Source organism: Ailuropoda melanoleuca, chromosome 16 (assembly GCF_002007445.2).
Source record: "Ailuropoda melanoleuca isolate Jingjing chromosome 16, ASM200744v2, whole genome shotgun sequence".
NCBI lineage: Eukaryota > Metazoa > Chordata > Mammalia > Carnivora > Ursidae > Ailuropoda > Ailuropoda melanoleuca.
Genome location: NC_048233.1, coordinates 84,106,580 through 84,126,945, shown reverse-complemented (window position 1 = coordinate 84,126,945; position 20,366 = coordinate 84,106,580). Strand labels below are relative to the sequence as shown.

General features: G+C 53.7%; 2 protein-coding genes across 2 annotated transcripts; both read right to left on the bottom strand.

Moving 5' to 3' along the window:
• Positions 1–326: 326 nt before the first annotated feature.
• Positions 327–3,227, bottom strand: TIGD3 (tigger transposable element derived 3). Its single transcript, XM_034646539.1, has 2 exons — positions 3,037–3,227; positions 327–2,109 (listed from the first exon to the last, which is right to left on the bottom strand). Exon 2 carries the CDS (start codon positions 2,091–2,093, stop codon positions 672–674), a length of 1,422 nt encoding a protein of 473 aa, XP_034502430.1. The 5' UTR covers positions 2,094–2,109; positions 3,037–3,227; the 3' UTR covers positions 327–671.
• A 2,146-nt stretch (positions 3,228–5,373) lies between these two features.
• DPF2 (double PHD fingers 2) lies at positions 5,374–19,205 on the bottom strand. Its single transcript, XM_034645292.1, is given in 13 exon segments — positions 5,374–6,874; positions 8,904–8,985; positions 10,047–10,137; positions 10,139–10,157; positions 10,247–10,371; positions 10,482–10,623; positions 11,623–11,664; positions 12,176–12,254; positions 12,418–12,510; positions 13,717–13,880; positions 14,203–14,310; positions 14,735–14,895; positions 19,051–19,205. Coding segments are annotated over 13 exon segments (1,215 nt in total). The 5' UTR covers positions 19,083–19,205; the 3' UTR covers positions 5,374–6,797.
• Between the last annotated feature and the right edge of the window lie 1,161 nt (positions 19,206–20,366).

The window sequence follows — 20,366 nt, the reverse complement described above, 5'->3', positions numbered from 1 at the left end:
CCAAGTTCTGGCTCCTTTTGGTTTCCCTAAACTGTCCCTAGCCTGGCCCCCCTCCTTCCTAACACCACTGCCCAGCTGCGATCTGAGAGCGGAGGCCTAGAGCCGCAGAATGTCCCAGGGGATCTGTCAGCAGGTAAGGAGTCCTCATTCCCTGGGAGCCCTTCCTGCTGGAATTCTGGAAGAGGGGGGTTCCTGCTGGTCATCTGCCCGCACAGCAGACAGCCCAGAGAGCTGCGCTGCAGCAAGCCCCGGCCGCCAATGTAGAAAGTGTGAGTTGAAAGTTCTCGGCTTCCTCCCAGGAAATTAACACCCTGACCTCTTTCCTGATTAAAAACTTTATTTCCAGAAGCAGAACTGTTTCAAACACAGAGTTCAAGGGATGGGCCTGTCTGTAAAGCCCCAATTCCACCTTCCCAACTCCCAGCCTCCCTAAGAGGTTCAGAAACTACGTGCTAGCTTCACCCCCTTGCGCCCCACCTTTAGACCCCTCTTCTCCAGGCTTGGACGACTTTCTCTCAGAGCTTCGACTGGGTCTCCCAGCTTGTCACCCTTCAACACCTTTCACAAGAGCTCCATTTCCACGGGAAAGAGACCAGCCTCCAGTCTGCCTTCCTACAGAGGGCGTTTCCATGGGAAACAGAAGGAGCGGCTCCGGGAGCAGCGAGGGGCCGTCACAGGCAGCAGAGCCGCTCCACCTCCTCCTCACAGGCGTAGAATTTTTCGAAGAGCTCAGGGGAGGTGCTGTTGCACTCAAGCCACCTCCTCAGCGTGCCCAGAGCCCGAAGGGCGTCAGCTTTGGTGGGCAGGGGCTGGAAGCCCTCCTCTCCACCCCCCTCCTCGTCCTCGGCACCTGTCTCCTCTTTGCACGCGCCAGACGTGGGCTCCTCACCCTCCAGGTCCACGAAGCGGGCAAACTCCTGGAGGCTCAGCCCGCTGGGGACGGGAGGCATCTCGGAGGCTTCGTCCGGGGACAGGGGCACCTTGCAGGGAGCCAGCCCTTCCCGAATGAAGCTGCTGACAATGAGCTGGGGGGGCACCTTGGCCCAGGCGGCCGCCGCCAGGTGCAGGGCATCCAGCACCGTGATGCCAGCCCCCGCCTCCGCCAGCGAGGCGCCCGCCCTCCTGCTCTGGACGGCAGCCAGCTTGCCCAGCAGCCGGTGCCGGTAATGGGTCTTAAAGGCCCGGACCACGGAGCTGGGCAGGCCCGGCGTGCTGCCGGCAGCGGCGGCGGCCAGAGGCAGGAGCCTCACGTGGCAGAGTCCGGGCAGGCTTGCCAGCGCCTCCAGCACTCGGGCAGCCAGGAGCAGGGTGACCTGTCGGCCCTGCTGGCCCATGTCCCTGTCAAACTGGGCCAGCCACTCGGACCAGGGGATGCCCAGGTCCGGGTGGTAGGAGGCAGGCAGAGCCTCACTGCTGACTCCAAAGAAGCACCTCGGCGCGGCCCGGGGCCCACTGACCAACACCCGCCGCTTCTCCGTGCCTCTGCTGTTGGCGCACAGCAGCACCCGCACCCGGCCGCAGGCACCCGCTCCGCCGGGCACCGCCCGGTACAGCAGAGGCACTTCGGCACAGCCGAAAACGTCCTCTGGGGAGAAGTCTTTAAGAGAAAGAGGAGGCTGGGCCCGGGACATGGGGCCTGGGGGCGGTGGCTCAGGGGGGAAGGGGGGCACAAGAACGTGGCGGGCCCCGAAGCCTACATTGTTACGGCGTTTCCAGCGGACCAGCCAGCCAATGCTGGGTACAAACTCCTGGCCCATGATGTCGGCCAGTTCCTTGGCTTTGTGGAGCAGCATGGGCCCCGTGACGTCCCAGGCCTTGGCCCGGGCGATGTGGTACCAGCAGAGCAGAGCCTCGTCAATCCCGCTGTACTTGGACTCCCGCTTGCGCTTGCGCTCCCGGTTGGCTGTGCCACTGCACCAGTCCGCCAACAGCTTCTCCTTATTCTTGCAGATGCGGGAGATCTGAGGCTGGGACACCTGGAAGCGCCGGGCCACCTCTGACTGGGACATCTTGGACTCATCCAGGAGTTCCAGCACCTGGATCTTCTCGGCCAGGGACAGGGCATGAAGCTTCTTCTTGCTGCTCAGCTCCATGGCTTCTCCACAGCACCTGTGGGGGTAGGAAACAGTGAACAGGGTCCAGATGGCCGAGGCCAGGAGGCCGGGCAAGGAGCACAGGCAAGAAAAGAGGATATATGAGGACAGGGAAAGAGGCTGGTGTATGGGAGAGACCAGGGAAGACTGGGCCAGCTGGGAGGGAGTGAGACAGTGCACTGGGTAGGTGTTCAGAGGGCTGGGCTGGAAGGAAGGGAATGGTTAGGCTGAGGGAGCAGTGGGCTGGGCATGGACCAGGAGGAATGCCAGAGCAGAGCTGGGGAGGGGGTGGCTCACTGGTCAGAGGGAGAGGAGTCTGGCCTGGGGTTGGGGGGAGAAAGATGAATAAAGCCAAGGGGACAGCTGCAGAGACAACAAAGGAGTATGGATGGGGGAGGACGGGGGACTGGGGCTGAGTGGGGCAGGTGTAGGGGATAATGGGGGGGTAGTCTCTGGGAGGGGGAGGGGGATGATGGCTTGAGCTGGATTTAAATGAAGATATTGGGGGCAGGGTGGTGAGTGGATGAGCAGAGTTGAGGTGACAAGTGTGCAGACGACAAAGAGGGACAGATGGGGTCAGAAGGAGCGAGGCAAATTTGGTGCTGAGTCCTGAGGAGGTAAGGCTGGGCGGGGGTCAGGCCTGGAGAGGGAGAGGGAGCGGGAGCTCGGGGCCCGAGATGGTAGGTGCACAGGGGACAAACAGCAAGAGGGGTGAGGAGGTCGCGGGCAGCAAGAGGGACAGGGTGTCCCCAGAGGGGAGGGAGGTGGCCTGGGAGGGGTACTAGAGCGCGGGCACGAGCGCCTGGGACCGAGGCAGGCCGGGAGCCGGGCTCCGCAACCCGGCCGACCTCTCTCCACCTCGACGCGGGGTCTGTCGGTGGGGCGTACCCAGGCGCCCGCCCGCCCGGCCTCCCCTCCTCCCGGCATCCCGCTCCGCACCCACCTCAGGCACTCGTCCCGCGGCTCCCGCCCCTGCCCCGGCTCGGTTCGGAGCCCCCGTCCGGGCGGCGACGGGAGAGCGGGGGAGGGACGGGCGCCACGACCCGGAGGGCGGAGTGGGCCGAGGGGCTGCACGTGGCGGGCGGCCGGGCGCGCGCACAGCAGGGCCCCGTGCGCGCCGCCCGCGCCGGGCTCTCTCCCGGCTGGGAAGACCGCGGTGCGGCCGCTCTGCTCCCACCCGCCGCAGCCCCGCCCAGGCCCCATCAGATTGGTCCTCAATGACGTCCCGTCCCGCCCCCAGCTAAGTCTCATTGGACGTCGTGGAAGTGGCGGGGCCCTCCTGGGGGCGGGGCTCCCAGCGCGAGGGGCGGTGAGGCGGAGCCAAGACCCCGCGGGAGTACCCGCGGCGCAGCCGCCAGCAGCTGGGGCCTGAGGAGCCCCCGGGCAGCGCGGGGGCCGGAGAGCAGACCTGGCGTCTCAAGGCCTTCCTGGCCGTGACGTAGGCAGTCGCAGCTGTCTCATCTACCAAACAGGGCTAATACCCCTCACGGAGTGGTTGTGAGGAAAATGGAAGAAAGCTTTAAGCCATACAAAAGCTGTTACCATGGACAGCGCTGGCTTCAGGTTGATCTGTCCAGCTAGGGTAACTCCTTGCTGGCGCCCGGTTTTCGGTTGTTTTGTTTAAGTAGGCTCCAGACCCAACGCGGGGCTCCAACTCACGACCTCTAGATCAAGAGCTGCATGCTCTACTGACTGAGCCAGCCAGGTGCCCCATGGTCAATTCTGATTTAGGGCAAGTAAGGACTACTTTTTATTAGTTTTGGTAACTGTTGGCAATATTCAAGTTTTTTGGTTTTTTTCTAGGAGGGAGAGAGAGACAGGGATGAGGGAGCGGCAGAGAGAGAATCTTAAGCAGGCTCCACGCCCAATGCGGAGCGGACTTCAGGCTCCATGCAGGGCTGGGTGTCACAACCCTGAGATTATGACCTGAGCTGAAATGAAGAGTCCAACGCTTAACCGACTGAGCCACCCTGGCGCCCCAAGATTCAAGTTTCTAAACCCAAGATCTAATACCAGTCCCTTCCTTAGTAACCTTCAGTCCTTCCTGTTCTTAGCAACTGAATGTAGGTATCTTAACCTGCGGTCCTGTGCTCGGCATCAACTTCAGCCTGTTTTTCCTCTCCCACTCCCAGCTCTGATGGTAAGCCCAGGGCCACAGATGAGTCCCCATCTCTGCCTTTCTCACAGGCTTCCCTCCCCAACCCAATCTATGGCTGATCCTTCTTCCATCCTATGTCCCATCCTAAACCCCACCTCTTGCAAACCCTTCCCAAATTTCTTCTTAGGCCTGCTTCGCATTTTTTTTTTTTACATTTCTCTTCTCATTTCTTTTCTGACTCCTAGACTACTCAGCCACCAAGGATCATTGCTTTACTCCCTCTGCTTCTGGCCTACTTCCATGTAAAATCCTGAGGACAGGAGATGTGCTGTGTTACTAACAAAATTCCCAGCTCAGAGCACCTAGGCCACTGGCTTCCAGTGGGTAACAGTGGCTTTCAGACCATTTCAAAAACCCCTAAGGATACCTCAGGGCGTTCATAATTGATTGATTCAAATCTTAAAAAGTTTAAGAACTACAAAACACACTTTTAAGTGAGATACAGAAGATCCCATTATGGAAGCTGCTAGCAACAACCAATTGTTGGCTGCAAGGAGTCATTTTTTGTGCCCATAAGTTTCCCGGGGAAGGTGGCCATGCAGGCGAGCTCACGCACACGGCACAGAAAGGAATGCCAGGCGAGCAAGGTCGAGGTGCCTCTATGCTCATGAACAAAGCTTTCACATGTCCCACCGTCATGTTCTTTTCTGTCCTTCTTTTGTATTTATATAATAATTAAGCTTCTGAACCATTTTAAGTATCTGAAATCCCAAAATCAACCGTTGGAAAACTGTCACCACTGGCATATCCAAAGTCTCGCAGAATTATCTTCCAATCAAAATAGGATGCTAAAGTTGATTTTAACCCAAGTTTTGTATTAATCAAAACAACTTCTCTGTCCTTTATAACAAGAATTATTAGAACACAAATTTACATGAAGAAATTAGAACTAACGGGGCGCCTGGGTGGCTCAGTCTGTTGAGCCTCAGACTCTTCGATTTCGGCTCAGGTCATGATCTCAGGGTCATAGGATCAAGCCCCGCGTGGGGCTCTGTGCTGGGTGTGGAGTCAGCTTGAGATTCTTTTCCCCCTGTCTCTTCTCCTCCCCCAACTCCTGCTCTCTCAAATAAATAAAATCTTAAAAACAGGAAAAGAAATCAGAACAAAGTACTCAATTTTATATCTGCTTTACATACTGGGCTTTATAAAAATTTTAATTTGGAATTAAAAGTTGTATTTCAAAACACTTAAGAAAAAAAAAAACAACAATACTTAAAAACCACTGCCCTGAGGAAGAAAGTTTTAGGATGAAACGACTTTCTCAACTAGGAAAGGGAGTCAGGAGATAAACCGTCCAGCAGGGAGTTCTGTGTAAAAACGTTTATTTGTACTAATGTTTAGAATACAGGAACTAAAGAAAGAAAGACACCTCAACTCCAAAGCGACAGTGAATTAGGGCCTGCCCACAGCCAAGGGGAAGACCACTGCAGGGGGTCCTGGCACAGACTATCTCCCCCCACTGCTTCATGTCAGTGTCACCAGGCAAAAAACTGAAGAATCAGGGTGTGAAGACCTTACCAGCTACTAGCGAGCGTGCAAGGGAAGAAAGGGATGTCTATGTGGCTTCCCTGTGACCCCGGGGCCAGGATACACAGAGCAGGAGGCAGAGGCTCCCAATTCAGTCAAGGACAGGAGCTGAATGTCCAGGTCCAGGAAGAACAAAAAGGGGATTTCGGAGGTAGGCTTTTTTCATCGAGTTAAAAAACAGGCACATTATCCAACGTTTCCCTGTGGCCCCCAAGCTGCTGGCCTGGCCCCCTGATTCTTCCCCTCTCCCTACAAAACCAAAGGGAATAAGGAGGGGAAGCAGAAAACAGGAAATTCCAAGGGTGGGGAATGCTTCGGTCATTAAGAGACCGCCTGTGAGTGAGCCAGGTGAGCACAAGGAAGAATCAGGTGAAGCTGCGACTTCCCCTGGGGTGGGGTGGAGTGGATCAGGGCAGAGCAAGGAGAGTGACCAAGAGCATCCTGGCTCGGGCAAAGGATCCTGGGTAGCAGGAAGAGAGGGCTGCAGAGAGCAGCTCCGGGGGAAGGAGGCAGCGAGGCTAAGTAGCACAAAGGGCCTGGAAAGCTCCTTGCAAACGTTGCCTCAGCTTGCTCTGTTGCTCACTCCCAGCTGCTCCTGGCAGAGAGGCCCTGGTCTGGCTCGCCTCCAGGGGAAGGGTAAACCCTGGGGACCAGAGTGGAGGCAGAGCTGAGAGAAAAGTGAGCTGCTCTCCCACTCTTTCTCGGAGGACACTGTTTGAACCCTGTGATCGCCAGGGCCGGGGCCCAAGGCAGGCAGAGTGAATGCACTTCATGGAGAGCAGTGAGAAGCTGGGCCAGGGGTATGCCTTGGGGCAGTGTGCTGCTCCGTTCTCCCTGAGGGCCTAGGGCCAGAGGCGGTCAGAGCTGCCACCCCAGCTTGCTGCTGCCAAAGGCAGATTGGCACGACCACCCAAGGTTCTCTGGACTTGTGAAAGAGGAGGAGGGGAAAGGTGGGCATGAAAAACAAGAGAGGAAGAGAGAAACAGCCTTAGATGTATGGGGGGAGTGGGGGGGGCACATCAAGAGGAGTTCTGGTTCTGGTAGATGGAAGCTTTCTCCTTCAACAGGTCCAGACACAAGTGGCAGCTCCAGCTTCCTGCAGAGAAGCAGAAAGGGGTCAGGATGGGCCCCGTAGCAGCCTAGTGTGCTGTCCTTCCACTCCCCACGCCTCACTCCCAGCAGCAGGATCCGCTACAGGAAGGTCGGGAGATGTTCTGCAGTAGCAAAGTTTCACGGTGATCCCGAGCTAGAAGAAATCTTCACGGCTTCCGATATTATGAAAAATGACTCTCAACGGTGATGAAAAAATAATCACCTGGAGAACTATTTCCAAATACAGACTCCTAGGCCCTCTCGGTCCTCTTAAATCAGAATCTCTAGGAGGGCCTGGGCAGACAGAATTTGTTAAAGCATCTCAGCTTTAGACTTGTGATTACAGAAGAACCAGACTTTGTTCTATGGCCCCAAAGGTCAGGATGAAGACCATGAATAGTGGTTCTAGAGAACCCAGCTTTGACTCCACATAAGATAGCTTCTGGGAAAACCATGGAAAGATGAGATGGGCTCTCCACCATCACTAGGTGTTTGAGAAGAGGCCGAGGACCAGTAACAGGAAAAGGGGGTGAACTCTGACGACCCAGTGTGTTATGATCTATCTCTTAGAATAACTGGGAAAAATGTCCCTTGCCAGAAAAATAAGTCTCAAACTTTGCTTATTAATATTTATTACGGTTGCATTCTTCTGTGTGTGTGTGTGTGTGTGTGTGTGTGTGTGTGTTTTTAGAAACAAAATTAGCCCTTAATGCCTCAAAACTGTCAGTGTAACTACACCTGCGTACGTGGACGTGTGCGGGAAGAATCCACAGCTCTCATGAGCTCTTCAGAGACACAGCGCTCTCAAAATATAAGAAGGTCCTTTCTAACCCAAAGGTCAATACCACAGGGGCGGGCAGGCTTCTCTGTAAACAGCCAGCCCCGATGTTAAATATTTTAGGTTTTGTGAGCCACATATAGTCTTGGTCCCATGTTCTTTTTTTAAATCTCCTTTAAAAATGTAAAAACCATTCTTAGCTTATGAGCTACACACACCAGCTACGGCTGGATCTGGCGTATGAGCTGTAGTCTGCTGACCCCTTGACTTAAGAGCCTAGACCACCCCATGGCTTCTAGAAGACTCTCCCTCGGCTGCCTGCAGCTCTTCACTACCTCAGCCTCTAACAGCAAGCACTTCAATAGGAAGGCCCTTCTACAGTTCACGTAGAATTTTATCTGTAAATTGGTATTTTATGTTTAAAAAATAAAAGACGGAACACACTACTTGTCTCCGAAGTAGATTTATAAACTGGGCCTGACAGATGACAAGGGCTGTGTGCTCCCCTGCAGCCGCCAAAGGACTCTCAGACTTTGTTCGTGTCTCCTTCCCCAGGGGGGTGACAGCAGTGTGACCTACATTACAAGTCAGCCTAACCACACAGTGAGCCACTTTCTCTCGTCTGTGATGCTGGCCCACATCCTTTGTGCACAAAAGCCACTGGGCATTCAGATCCTCCTGAGGAAGCTCCCGAATTTCTACAAAGGAGGGGTTCAGGCACAGATCTGGCTGGAGGGGGACCTTCAGAGGACAGCCACCACTTTCTGGTGCCACCACCGGTTTGGCTGAAGAGCTTCCAAGAACTTGGAGCCTTATTAAGCAAACTCCTGGAGGGGCAGACTGACCCATTCAGGCTCCAGGTTCAACGCCTTTCCAGACTTGGCAAGGGAAGAGGGAAGAAAGGGACACTTACACCTGTCACGTTCCAAGAGCTGACACCAAAGCCTCACATCACACAAACTACAAACTGAGTTTCCTGAACTGGGTAGAGGAAAGCAAACCACTCCTTCTGGTAACTGTTTTCCACTCAGCACCAGTTTTCTCTTTGGCTGTTGATTTTCTGCATTTCTAAATGTATCTGGTGATAACGTGCAAACGTTAAACCCTCGAAGCCAAAATGCTAGGAAAGCATGCTGAGTGAAGGCAAAGTGTCTATTCCCTAACTTGGAAGAACAGATAACTCACTTATTGTATAAGTGATTTTCCAAGTTCCTAATAAGATGCTTGCTCTGCATAAGAGATCAGGGCAACCTACCTTCAGGAGGCTCAGACATGGACGGGGTGAGACAGTACATGTGGTAGCCACGGTCACAGTCGTCACAGAAGAGCAGCTGGTCCTAGAGAAGGCAAGATCAAAGAAGAAGGGGCAGGTGAGTGACTGGGGGGCCTCAGGCAGCCCACTGGGGGGTGGGCAGGGGTGGGAGCTTCTGTAGATACTGCTGCTCCTTCCCGGAGGGCCGGGGCAGGTGGCAGGAAGAGGAGACTCAGGAATTTCTGGAGAGGAAATTCTCCACCACGACCGAGTGAGTCATTGTCATTCTACCTGAACCCTGCCAGCTTCCGAACTCAGCTCGTGGCATCCACTCTTGTCCCCTACATTCTATTCTTCACAGAGCAAACTTCTCTTTTAAAAATGTTAAGGCAGGGGTGCCTGGGTGGCTCAGTCGGTTAAGTGTCTGCCTTTGGCTCAGGTCGTGATCCCAGAGTCCTGGGATCGAGCCCCGAGTCGGGCTCCCTGCTCTGCAGGGGGCCTGCTTCTCCCTCTCCCTCTGCCTGCTACTCTCCCTGCTTGTGCTCTGTCAAATAAATAAAATCTTAAAAATAAATAAATAAATAATGTTAAGACAGAGCACGTCACTCCCAATTAAACCCTCAGACCTGGTGATGGCTGCCTTCTAATCCCTTCTACTGTGCTCCCACTGCAGGGAGGCCCCAGCCGGCCGAACTGCCTCGGCCTGTCTTTAGGCCCCTGCCCTTGTTGCTCCTCTCCTGGACACGCTGTGCCCGCAAACCTTCTTGCACTGGCTCCTCCATATCATCCGAATCTCACCACCAGCACCACCTCCTCCGACACGCCAGCTCCATCTACTCAGGTACCCGGTGACCCTGCCACACCGCTGCCGTCCTTCCCTTCACGACATGCCATGAAACCGTCGCTCCTTTCCTTGCACGCTGCTTGTTCCCCACAAGGACGGTAATTCCACGAAGGGGGGGACCCCACTGGTCTTGTTTAGCGCCCTGAGTGCCTGAACAGCGTCTGACGCCAAGCTGGTGCTCCAGAGACACCAGCCGGCAAGGGCTCCCTGGGGCGCTGGGGAGGGTCTGGCTCCCCTTTGGGAGGCAGCACCGGGGCAGCACGGAGGGGCAGGGGCAGGGGCAGCGGCGCGGGGACACGCACGTCGTTCTCGGAGGTGCCGCAGATGTTGCAGCACTTGCACTCGATGCACTGCCAGCGGTAGGTCTTCACGGCCGCCATCATCACCGGGGTGCTGCAGGCAGGACGGGTGCCCTGCGGGTGGGGGGGAGGGGGCGCGTCACACAGGCGGCGGGGGGCGCGCGGGGGCTCCGGGGGAGGCCCTCGGCCCGGGCCGGAGGTACCTGAGCGGCCGCAGTCCGAGCAGGACACCAGCTCCTCGGGCTGCCCCGTCTTCTTGTTGATCTTGGAGTCGCCCAGGCAGAAGTCGCAGTAATTGTTGGGCAGGGCCAGTCCGTCCGGGACCCTTCTTGGCTACAGAGAGAAGAGAGCTCTGGCGAGGCTCACGGGGGCCTTCAGGCACTTCAGGCTCTTCGCGAGCAGGACGACTCCCCCTTGCCCCACCTCCCACGCGTCAGCTTACATTTCTGCTCCTCCGACCTCTGGGAAACTGGGGTGGGTGGCTGCGAGTCTTCCTTGTCCTCACCCTCCTCCTCAGCCAAGTGGGAGTGGGCGTAGTGGTAACTGAGTCCTGGCCGGTTCTTGTAACGTTTTCCACAAACTGAGTGGGGAGAAGACGAGAGAGAAAGGTGTTGGGATCCGAGAGTGCCACACCCCCGCCCCCCTCCAGCTGTGGGGCTCCACCTGCGCCCATCAGCTCTGTCTGCAACAGGCCTTCAGTGACAGCCACCTGCCCTCGGTGAGGAGCATCAGGCCCTGGGGCTCTCCAGGTTCCATGGCTCTTCCCTGTTACACCCCAGCCCATGGCCACCTCCACTCTTCCACACTGGCTGTCTGGGAGGCTGAACTCTGGCCCCGTTACCACTTGCCCTGGGAATAGTCTGGGGAGCTCCAGGTCAGGAAGGGAAGGGAATTTCTAAAATCCTGCAAAATGGCAGGAAGGAAAAAAGGTAAGGAAGAGACTCCAAACTTTTTTACCTCTCAGTAAACGTGGGAAGCTCAAGCTACTCCATGTATACCACAGAGCTCATCTCTGCCCAATGAAGATAAAGGAGTAGGGCGTGGGTCACCTATCAGTAAGTCTGTTGGGGTACCTGGCCCCCAAGGCAATTCGAAGACACTCTCACATCAGCGCCCTGCCCAACCCCTGCCAACCAGCAAGGAAAGCAGATCTCCACGAGGCATCTCGTACTCTGAAGCAGTGATACTGAGAAGAGCAAGGGGGCCAGCAGGAAGGAATGGGGGAAGGATGGGAGGAGGTGACGGGATGGTGAGAAACATTAGCTGACCACCAAGTGTCTGTTCTGGGTAAGGGGAAGCAGAGGGATCTGTTTGTAGCAAGTTCCTTAGAACATTTTGAAGCCACCCCATGCAGCGGGGCCGAGCAGCCCTAGGAGCAAGTCTGTGGGAGACAAGCAGTGGTAAAGGCAGTTTCCAGGACTGTGAGGAGTGGAGTACAACAGAAAGCCCATTGCTCCTATCCCCATGCCATTCCAGAGATTTTTACACTAGCATCACAGGAGATGAGAAAGGTGGGAGAAACAAGGGAGGAGGGAAAAGGGATAGGAAAACCAAAAGTCTGAAAAGTTGAGAGAGCTACCTCTCTGGGGCGCTTTCGAGGTATGCTTTTGTTTGAAACTATCTGAAAGACAGAAAGAAAAGTCATGAGAAGAAGGCCTTGATACACGTGAGACAGGAGCGGCAGCAGCAGGGAAGCGGAGCAAACGAGAGAGAAACCAGCGGCGGTGGTGCTCCCAGGGCGGAGGGACAGAAGTGGGGCGAGTCAGAGAAAAGGGGGGAGCAGACACTGAAAAACTCGGTGCTGGACTCTGGGGGCCCTGGCTTGATTGGGGCCAGCAGACCTGGATGCGGTCTATCAAGGGGCCAATTCTGCCTGCTGTGTGTGCCCCTGGCCCCAGCAACCCACCCCAGGGGACAGGAGAAACCTCTCCCAGAGCATGCAGTGCCCACCCACTGGGTAGCAGAGGCCGGGGCCTCCCAAGGGTCTCAGAGGGAACCAGTCAGCAGGCAGGAGAAAGCATTCAGGCCTTTTGTTATCACTCTGAGCAAGAATACAACCCTCCCTCCTCTCAGATCCTGAGCAGGGGCTGGGTCCAAGGCAGGGACTACCCACCCACTCGTGAGGCACTCACTGTCACAGGCATAGGGCTTGTCCCGATCCTCCAGGATGGAAGCGTCCAGCTTCTTACGGGCACTGCCCACACCTTTACCCTGACAAAAAAACAACAAAAAGATGCCCTTATTCAGATGTCTAGGCCTGAGGAGTTAAGCTCTCCTGGAAGTGGCTGCTAATTTCACTCGAGAGGGAAAATGGCAACAAGCAATAGCAGGGGGCTCTGCAGGCTCCCCCGTAGGCAGCGCCTTGCCCCCTCACCTTGGATTTCCCCTTGCCCCGGCGCTTGGGAGTGTCTTCTTCATAGTCCTCGTCGTCCAGGTCATCCAGGAAGTCATCTGGTTCTAGGATCCGCTGAGTGGACAGGAGGATTAGGATGGGCAGATACAACGCACATCCAAAAGCTCCCTGCGACGGGCCTGGCCAGGCCACCCAGAACGTCCTCCGTGAGCTGCCCCTCCCCTCTGGCCTCGCTCCTCACTGCTGCCTTTCAACACCGCAGAATCCCATTCCTTCTCCCGTCAATGCTTTGGGCTTTCCTTCCTTTGTGCCTCTCTTCCTGTTGTTCCCTTGGAGTGCGTCCCCACCATCTCCATGGGGCTGACTCAAATGCCATGTTTTCATAAAGTCTTCCCTGGTACCCCAAGTAGCCATGCCCTCTCCTGCCTCTGATCTGCTGCCCCAGGAACAGACTACCAGTGGTTCCCCTCTGACACCTCATTTCTTAGATTAATTTTCAAAGTCTATTTATTTTTTTTTAGTAAACTCCACACCCAATGTGGGACTTGAACTCACAACCCCGAGATCAAGAGTAGCATACGCTACTGACTGAGCCAGCCAGGCACCCCACCTCTTAGATTTAAATTAGAGCTCTGGGTGGCACCTGGGTGGCTCAGTCAGTTAAGCGTCTGCCTTCGGCTCAGATCATGATCCCAGAGTCCCGGGATCGAGCCCTCCAACCGGCTCCCTGCTCAGCAGTGAGTCTGCTTCTCCCTCTCCTGCTCCCCCTGCTTGTGTTCTCTCTCTCTCTCTCTCTAAAAAATAAAATCTTGAAAAAAATTAGAGGTTTGCCGCTTACTTGTGTGGGCTTATAGGAAGGTTTTTTTTTTTTTTCTTTTTTAACTGCTCTGCTTCAGCTTCCTCATATGGGAAACGGGGGCCACAATACCTACTTCATTAGGTTGTAGAGACTAGAGAAAATGATGGAAAAGCTCTTAGCACAGTGCCTGCCATATTTTTTAGCTCTTACTATTTCTGTGTATAGTTTTATCTTCCCTGTTGGTGGGGATCAGGTCTGCTTCACCCACGTAACCCCAAAAAACATTTGTGAGAAAAGATGAATGAGGGAGGGTCTGTACTTGGAAAGGAACAGGAAAAACTGGATACTAATAGCAAAGCCAGTCAGTACCCAGTGCTAATCAGGGAATGAGCGGCAACAGAACCCCCGGGCCTGCCTGCTGGCCCATAGCTTCTGCTTCCATTCCGATTACTGGGTGGCCTCTGATGAAGAGGAGGCTGGTTTCCATCAAAGCTCCCTTAGCCACAGTGTTCATCTTGTACCTTCCGTGCTCGACTGTTGGTCACAGGAAACTCGCCCAGGCTGTCATCATCCACTCGGGGATCTGGGGCACCTCGCTTCTCCAGGGGGTCGGTGCGCAATAGAGCCTCTAAACTACTGCCGTCTTGAGAGATCAGCCCCTCTTTCTTCAGGGTCTGGTCTGTGTCTGCAGGCAAGGTCAGGATGAGGCGAGGCTCAGAAGGGCTGAAAGCAGACCGCTCGGGGTCTACACAGTGCTAGGCCAGCCATGGGCTAGTCACTGTCTTTTGGTCTCTGGCTGCCCAGGAACCACGACACCCCAGTTAACTTGGCACCGTGACTTCTCTGGTTCCCTGTCTCCTCTATTAGGCCGAGCTCTTTAAGGAAGGAACGGCATCTCATTCATTTTAGCGTCTTCAGGATCTGGCACTGGGCCTGGTAGTACCAGGTGATTCACAGGCCTTTCACACAGCAGGCCATACCCCTGCTCGAGGATGGGTGTGCTTTACCTGGTTTAATAGATGGGAAAGAAAGTCTTGGATCCTCAGGAGGGTGGGCTCGCCGCTTTTTCCGCCAGCGCCGGGCAGGGTAGGAGTATAACTGCCCAGAGGCCAATCCTGTGAGAGAAAAGTCAAAGCCTAACCTAGTCCTGGGCAATAATATCAAACACTTTCTAGAGGAGTAGCACCCTCCCCGCCCCCACCCCGCTGCCCACCGAGTTCTACAGTCAGGGAGGAATATGGACAGTGAGGGCCTGGGGGTAGGAGGAGGGACAGTTTATGGAAAAGAAAAACGGATGTAAGTTCAGGGGCCTTGGCTAACACATAGCTCCCCAGAAGCCCGAGGACAGCCACAGCAGGGTGGCCCTGCAGAAAACAAAGATGCTGGTATGAACCTGTCTGCTTCTTCCTCCCTGGGCTTCTAATCAAGGCAAGACCGTATTCACGCATGCGTGGAAAGCAGTAAAACCCTCTCAGCTGGCTCATCACTTAAGATGAGGAAGCTTCTTTCTTCCTTGTGCTCCTGAGACTGAACCCTCACCTGGACCCCGGTGTCGCTTTTCCATCCAGATGTAACAGTTGCTCTGGGCGACTCCAGTCTGTGAGTCCAAGAAAGGAAGGCGCACACTGCGCTCGGCACAGAGGCGGGCATTGTAATTGTGGCACTGCTCCATGGCATCTTTGTAGTACTGCTCCCCAAGGCTGCGGGAGAGACAAAGACAGGTGTGTGTGTGCTGGCGTGGGGCGGAGCACAGGGCGCTGAGCTACCCCTCTGCCTTGCCATCTGCTTCTTTAGAAGGCTCAAGGGACCGGAAGACTGTGGCTTTAGTCCTACTTGCCTCCATTTCTACCTCATGGGACACCACACCCCTTCACTAAGCCATTATGAGGAAAGGCACTTTATAAATAAATTATAATCAGGAACACATGATCTCTCATGCGTCAACTCAGACTTAAGCATAACCCACAAAGACCGGGAGAAACTAATGTTCATTCTGTGCCTCTCTTGAGTCCAACCCTGTGCCAGTCAAGATGCTGTTTTTTTTAACCCTCATGACTCTTGAGAAGCACAGGTTAGCTCCTTTTCACAAATGAGGAAGAGTTCAACAAGGTCTGGGGCCCGTACTAAAATATATTGAACAAACTATGGCATGTCAATTAATTTCTATTAAGCTATAAAAAAACGAAGCTCTTCATGTGCTGATATCAAACTATCTCCAAGATGACAAGGAAAAAAAGCAAAGTAAAGTGCTAAGAATTGTTATAGGATGTTACCATTTATGTAAGAAGAAGTGGAAAAGAAACTGTAGGCCTCCAGAGAGAAAAATTGGGTGACCAGGGGGGAATTTCTCCTATATTCCATTTCATATCTTTTGATTTTTGCACTAGATACACGTTTCTCCCACTATCTGACGGTGTGCTTTCTGCCACTTCACTTTTATAAAAGACCTACATAAGTGCCTGTCTTCACTAACCAAACGAGATCCAGAGAGGATTTTCGCTTTTAAGAACTGGCGATTGCTTCTGTGCTTTATGCCACGTCGGCTTATGAGCAGATTCGTAAGAACACTCTACTGTTGGACAGTGGGGGGAGACCTGTATTTAGCCAACTAAACTAAATCTATATGCTAATTTTAAAGTCAATGGAAAACGTCTGAAAATACCTGAAATTCTTTGAAGTCTACTTTTTTCCTGAGTGCCATTAGAGTGATACAAAACCTGTTTCCTCACAGGTCCATCCTAGGCCCTTTTCCATTCTCACACCATCAAATTATATAGGAAAGAACCTTCTTTCACTCAAAAGACTCAGTTTGAAATCTAAATCAAGAGCAAACCTTTAAGTGCTTTGAAAAGATGGAAAACTACACAGTGCCAGGAGTTACCTGGTTCTAAGCATGTATGTAAAACCAACCTTGTTCTCATCCTCAGGGTTTAACAAACATGTTAGTATTGGAACTATAGTGAGTCATATTTACATATTCAATTGATCTTAAATAAACTGAGGGCAGAGGTGGTTTCTTTCCCATAGTATCCCCAGTACCCACGAAGGTGTCTGGGACATCTTGACTTGACTTGGGAGTAAAAAGACTGCAAGGCACCACACGAATGTGGACATTTAGTCAGCCCACGTGGAGCTCAGGTTCCTCTGCTAGACGGCGGAGGATAGACTAGATAAGCTCTAACATATTCTCCAGGAGAGAGACCCTTAGCATCAGAAGCTGGACAAAGTGAGCCTCTGTTGCTTATGTCCATAACTCAAGCTACACCAACAAACCATGCTCTGGAATCCGAGGAGGGCTTTCACAGAGCAGTCACAATAGACCACTGAGGCATTGCTTAGTATGTTCCCAAGCAACTGAAAAAGACACACCACACACAAGGCGATGACAACACAAGACGGCCTGGCTTGATTCAATGAGTGGTAATGACTGTAATTTGAGGTAAGCATGAATCTTGTGCTGGAGAGTGAAAAAAAGGGAACCGGCTCACATTAGCTGGCCTTTAGGAGGCAGCCATGTCCTCACCACACAGGGGAAAATTGGATAAACAGGGCCGAGTGCAGCAGCTCCTTTGTTTCTGCTGAAGGGAATGGATACTGACACTGGAAGTCAAATGGAAGGAAGGGTGAGATGGGCTGAGGGCTGCAAAGTCAGAGCACGGAGGTCAGAATGGGTTTTGGAGGGAACAATGAGAGACGTTCTATCACAGCACTTCTTGCGAGTCAAGTGGGATTTCAGAAGGCGGTGCAAACTGTCTCGTGAAAGAACTGGGAATGAAACACCTAAGTTAAGGGGAGAGAGGATCTGATGAGGAGAGACTAAGAGAGAATGAGAGAGAATTTATAAATAGGAAAATTCTTCTCCCAGAACAAGATGCAAGTCAGAAAAGATGAGTTAGTAGTCCTGACCTCGATGTATATATAACCTCAACTGTTCAAAAAGCAGGCACACCACGAACAAGAGAAGCTCCAGAAAAGTCTCTCTCTCCTGGGTGAGAATGGTACAGGAAGAACGGAAGCCCCTTCTTAAAGGTCAAGTTCTGTAGGGAAATGTATTATTTGTGGTCCACAGCCCTCTGCAGCTAGAACTGAGGAGAAAGTTGGTTTCCCATTACTAGTACTCAGGAACCAGTGGCTGGTGACCCTCACAATCTCTGTAGTTCCTTTAAGAGAAATAAGTCGTGCTCTGTTGAAATGGGCAACTCTTCCCTTCTAGCACCACATGAAAGGGTTGGCAACTCTATTTCTCTGAAGAAAGTCCTCCATCACAAAGTCATTACCTATTAACTCTCAAAACCTAGGGAAGTCTGACATTCCCCCAATACAGTAAGATTTCCAAGGTAGAAGCTCTGATTTTTTTCTGGGAAGCATGAAACCTGTGTAAAACCTCCCTTTACAATGGGATTGGGGTGTGGGGGGGTAGTCAACAAAGAGAAAGGCAGGGAAACAAAGAACATCTGAGTCAGGAAGGATAACTATATAAATGGTAGATCAACAGCGACATTTCTAAATTGAGGAAAATGTCAGCCTGAAGAAAGAGCTGGGGGAAACTGGAGTGGGCAGATCAGAGAGAAAGATAATAGTGTTAGGAGGAGGGGGAGCTGAAAGAGGCGGCAGGATGGAGCTGAAAGCAAGTTAAAAAAAAAAAAAACCCACAAGAGGAGAAGAAGGCACTTAGCTTAATGGAAGTGGGAAGGCATTCTCAAAGAAAAGGCTCCAGGCGGGGTGGGGTGGGGGGAAGTGGGCAAAGCAAAGTACTCTTTAAAAAGGCTCTTGGGAAGAGTGGGGGCTCAGCCCACCACAAAGGCAGATGAGAAGCTGTGAGTCCCTCAGAATAGTTCCCAAACCTTTACCTTGTCATCCAGCCAAAATAAAAAAAACCCTGCCTAAACAACTACTCACCTCTCAATTTTCCTACCTCTGAACCAAGCCCAATTTACCCACTAAAAAGAGCTTGTTCTATTCGCCCACCGGGCACGAACCCATTTCAATCTTCTTCAGGGAGGAGGCTAGGTTAAATCAAGTCCCAAAGCATCTTTAACTCAAGCCAAATAGGCCACTCTCCATTTTTCCCCAACAACCGTTAACTTTAACTTTGCTGGAAACCTGACCAGCACAAGGGGACTGCATAGCGCGCAGCCTGCCGACCTAGATGCCCCTCTAGGCTGCAGAGGCGTCCTGGACCGCTTCCGTCCAGTTCCCGTTTTTTGGTGGCTGGATTGGCCGGTGCAAAGGCCCTCTCCCCTTAAGTTCTTACCCTTCTGCATCTGCTCCTCAATAAATCCTTCCCAGTAATGTTTTTGGTCTTGGGAATCAGATACTCAAGACCCCCAACCCCCGCCTCGAACGTCAAGGGGCTGTTAAAACAAAACAGTTCCGCGGTGCTTAACCGGACAAGGGCTTCTGAGCCTGTTGCTCCAGGACCGGCCGCGGACAGCGGATCGGGAGGGGTCGGCGCCCGGTTTCGCGGGGACACGGGTCGGTCCCGGGTCCGCCCTCGGCCCGGCCCCTCCGGACCGAGGCGTCTGGTCTCGGGAGCGCACCCAGACTGTGTTTCTCATACGCAACGAGGGCGCCATACTCAGGCCACCGTAAGCCCGAAGGAGCGCTCAGACCGCACGGCCCCGCAGGGAGGCTGCCCGTAAGGGGCTCCCGTGTGCCCCCCTCAGGGCCTCCACAAGTTTCCAAAGAAGCGCAACGTCTTCTTGGGAGTCTTCTGTTGCCCTCCCTACTAGGAGTCGCAACAAGGCCTTCTCGGGCACGTCCTTCCCTCCGCCTCGTCCCCTCCCGCACCGCCCCCTACTCGCAGGCCCATTACAAGACCTCCCGGCCTAGGAGAGAAAGAAACGGCTACTCACAGCTTCACTACATTTTCTACCACAGCCGCCATCTTCCCGGCTCCTCTCCCTCAGGCCGGGAGGCCCGGAGCCCTCAGCGCGCAGGCGCCGGGACCGCACCAGGGAACCGGTTTCCTCGTTCCTCTGCGCAGGCGCCGCCCGAAGGCGCGCGCCCGAGAGCGAGGCCCGGAGAACAGGCTTCGTGACAGTCCACCTGGGCCCGGGAGCCGAGGGAGCCCAATGCGCAGGCGCGACAGAAACGGGCGCGCGCCCCGAGGCTAATGCCCGAGCCCCGTGTCTTGCATGGGGAGGGCGGGACCGGAGAGGGAGGATCTGGCCTGGTGCCGAAATGAGAGGATCGACGAAATGAAGATGTTGAAAACTGGAGGCCCAGAGATGGGCGAGATGGAGCATATGCGTTCTGCTACCTCACCCACCTTGGTTAATCCTTTGCCCCCACTCATGGGCCCGGGGAGGGAGCTGTTGGTCGTAGCCGAAGACGAGAGTGATGCACAGTCCACTTGGGCCCCTAATCGAGTGCCCTTTCAAGGAGAGGAAAATTAACGTCCCGAACTGGGCAGCTCTTTTGCCTGAATATTGGAGTCTTGGCAAAAGTTACCTCCCTTTCCTGCCACCAAACCCAGCCACCAACTTCAGTGATCCCCACCTCCCTTGCTTCCTACTTCTGTCCCTCCACTTAGGCTCTGAAGAACTTCCCTCCTGCAGCTATCTGTGAATCTTTTGTACCACTCATTTCTCCTTCACTGTTGAATCATGCAAATTCGTGTACAAACATGGCTTAATATCCTCTCAAAAAATCAGAGCCCTTTCTTCAGCCCATAGATGCCTTGGATTATCACCCCATTTCTTTCCACCCTTTCAAAGCAGAGTTTCTGTTTATACTCCCTATCTCTGTTGACTTATTTTCAAGTCCCTTTCTGCCCAGTTTAATGGCAGTTTTTTTCCCACTGGTTCATTGAAACAGGTCCTAACAAAGACACCAGGACACTATTGACCATTCCCTCCTTTTTCTTTCTCTTTTTAAAGATTTAATTAATTAGAGAGAGAGAGAGAGAGGGAGAATGCGCAGGGGAGGAGGGGAGAAGCAGAGGGAGAGGGACAAGCTGAGGGTGGAGCCCGATGGGGGTTGGGGGGGGGCTCGATCCCATGACCCTGAGATCATGATGTGAGCCAAAATCAAGAGTGCAACATTCAACCCACCAGCCAACCCAGGTGCCCCACATTCCCTCCTTTTTCAAGCTCTTTTCAGGGTCTCTGAGACGAGCATTCTTCTGACTGTGCTCTGAACACACTGGCAGTTCCTTCAGCCTCTTTTA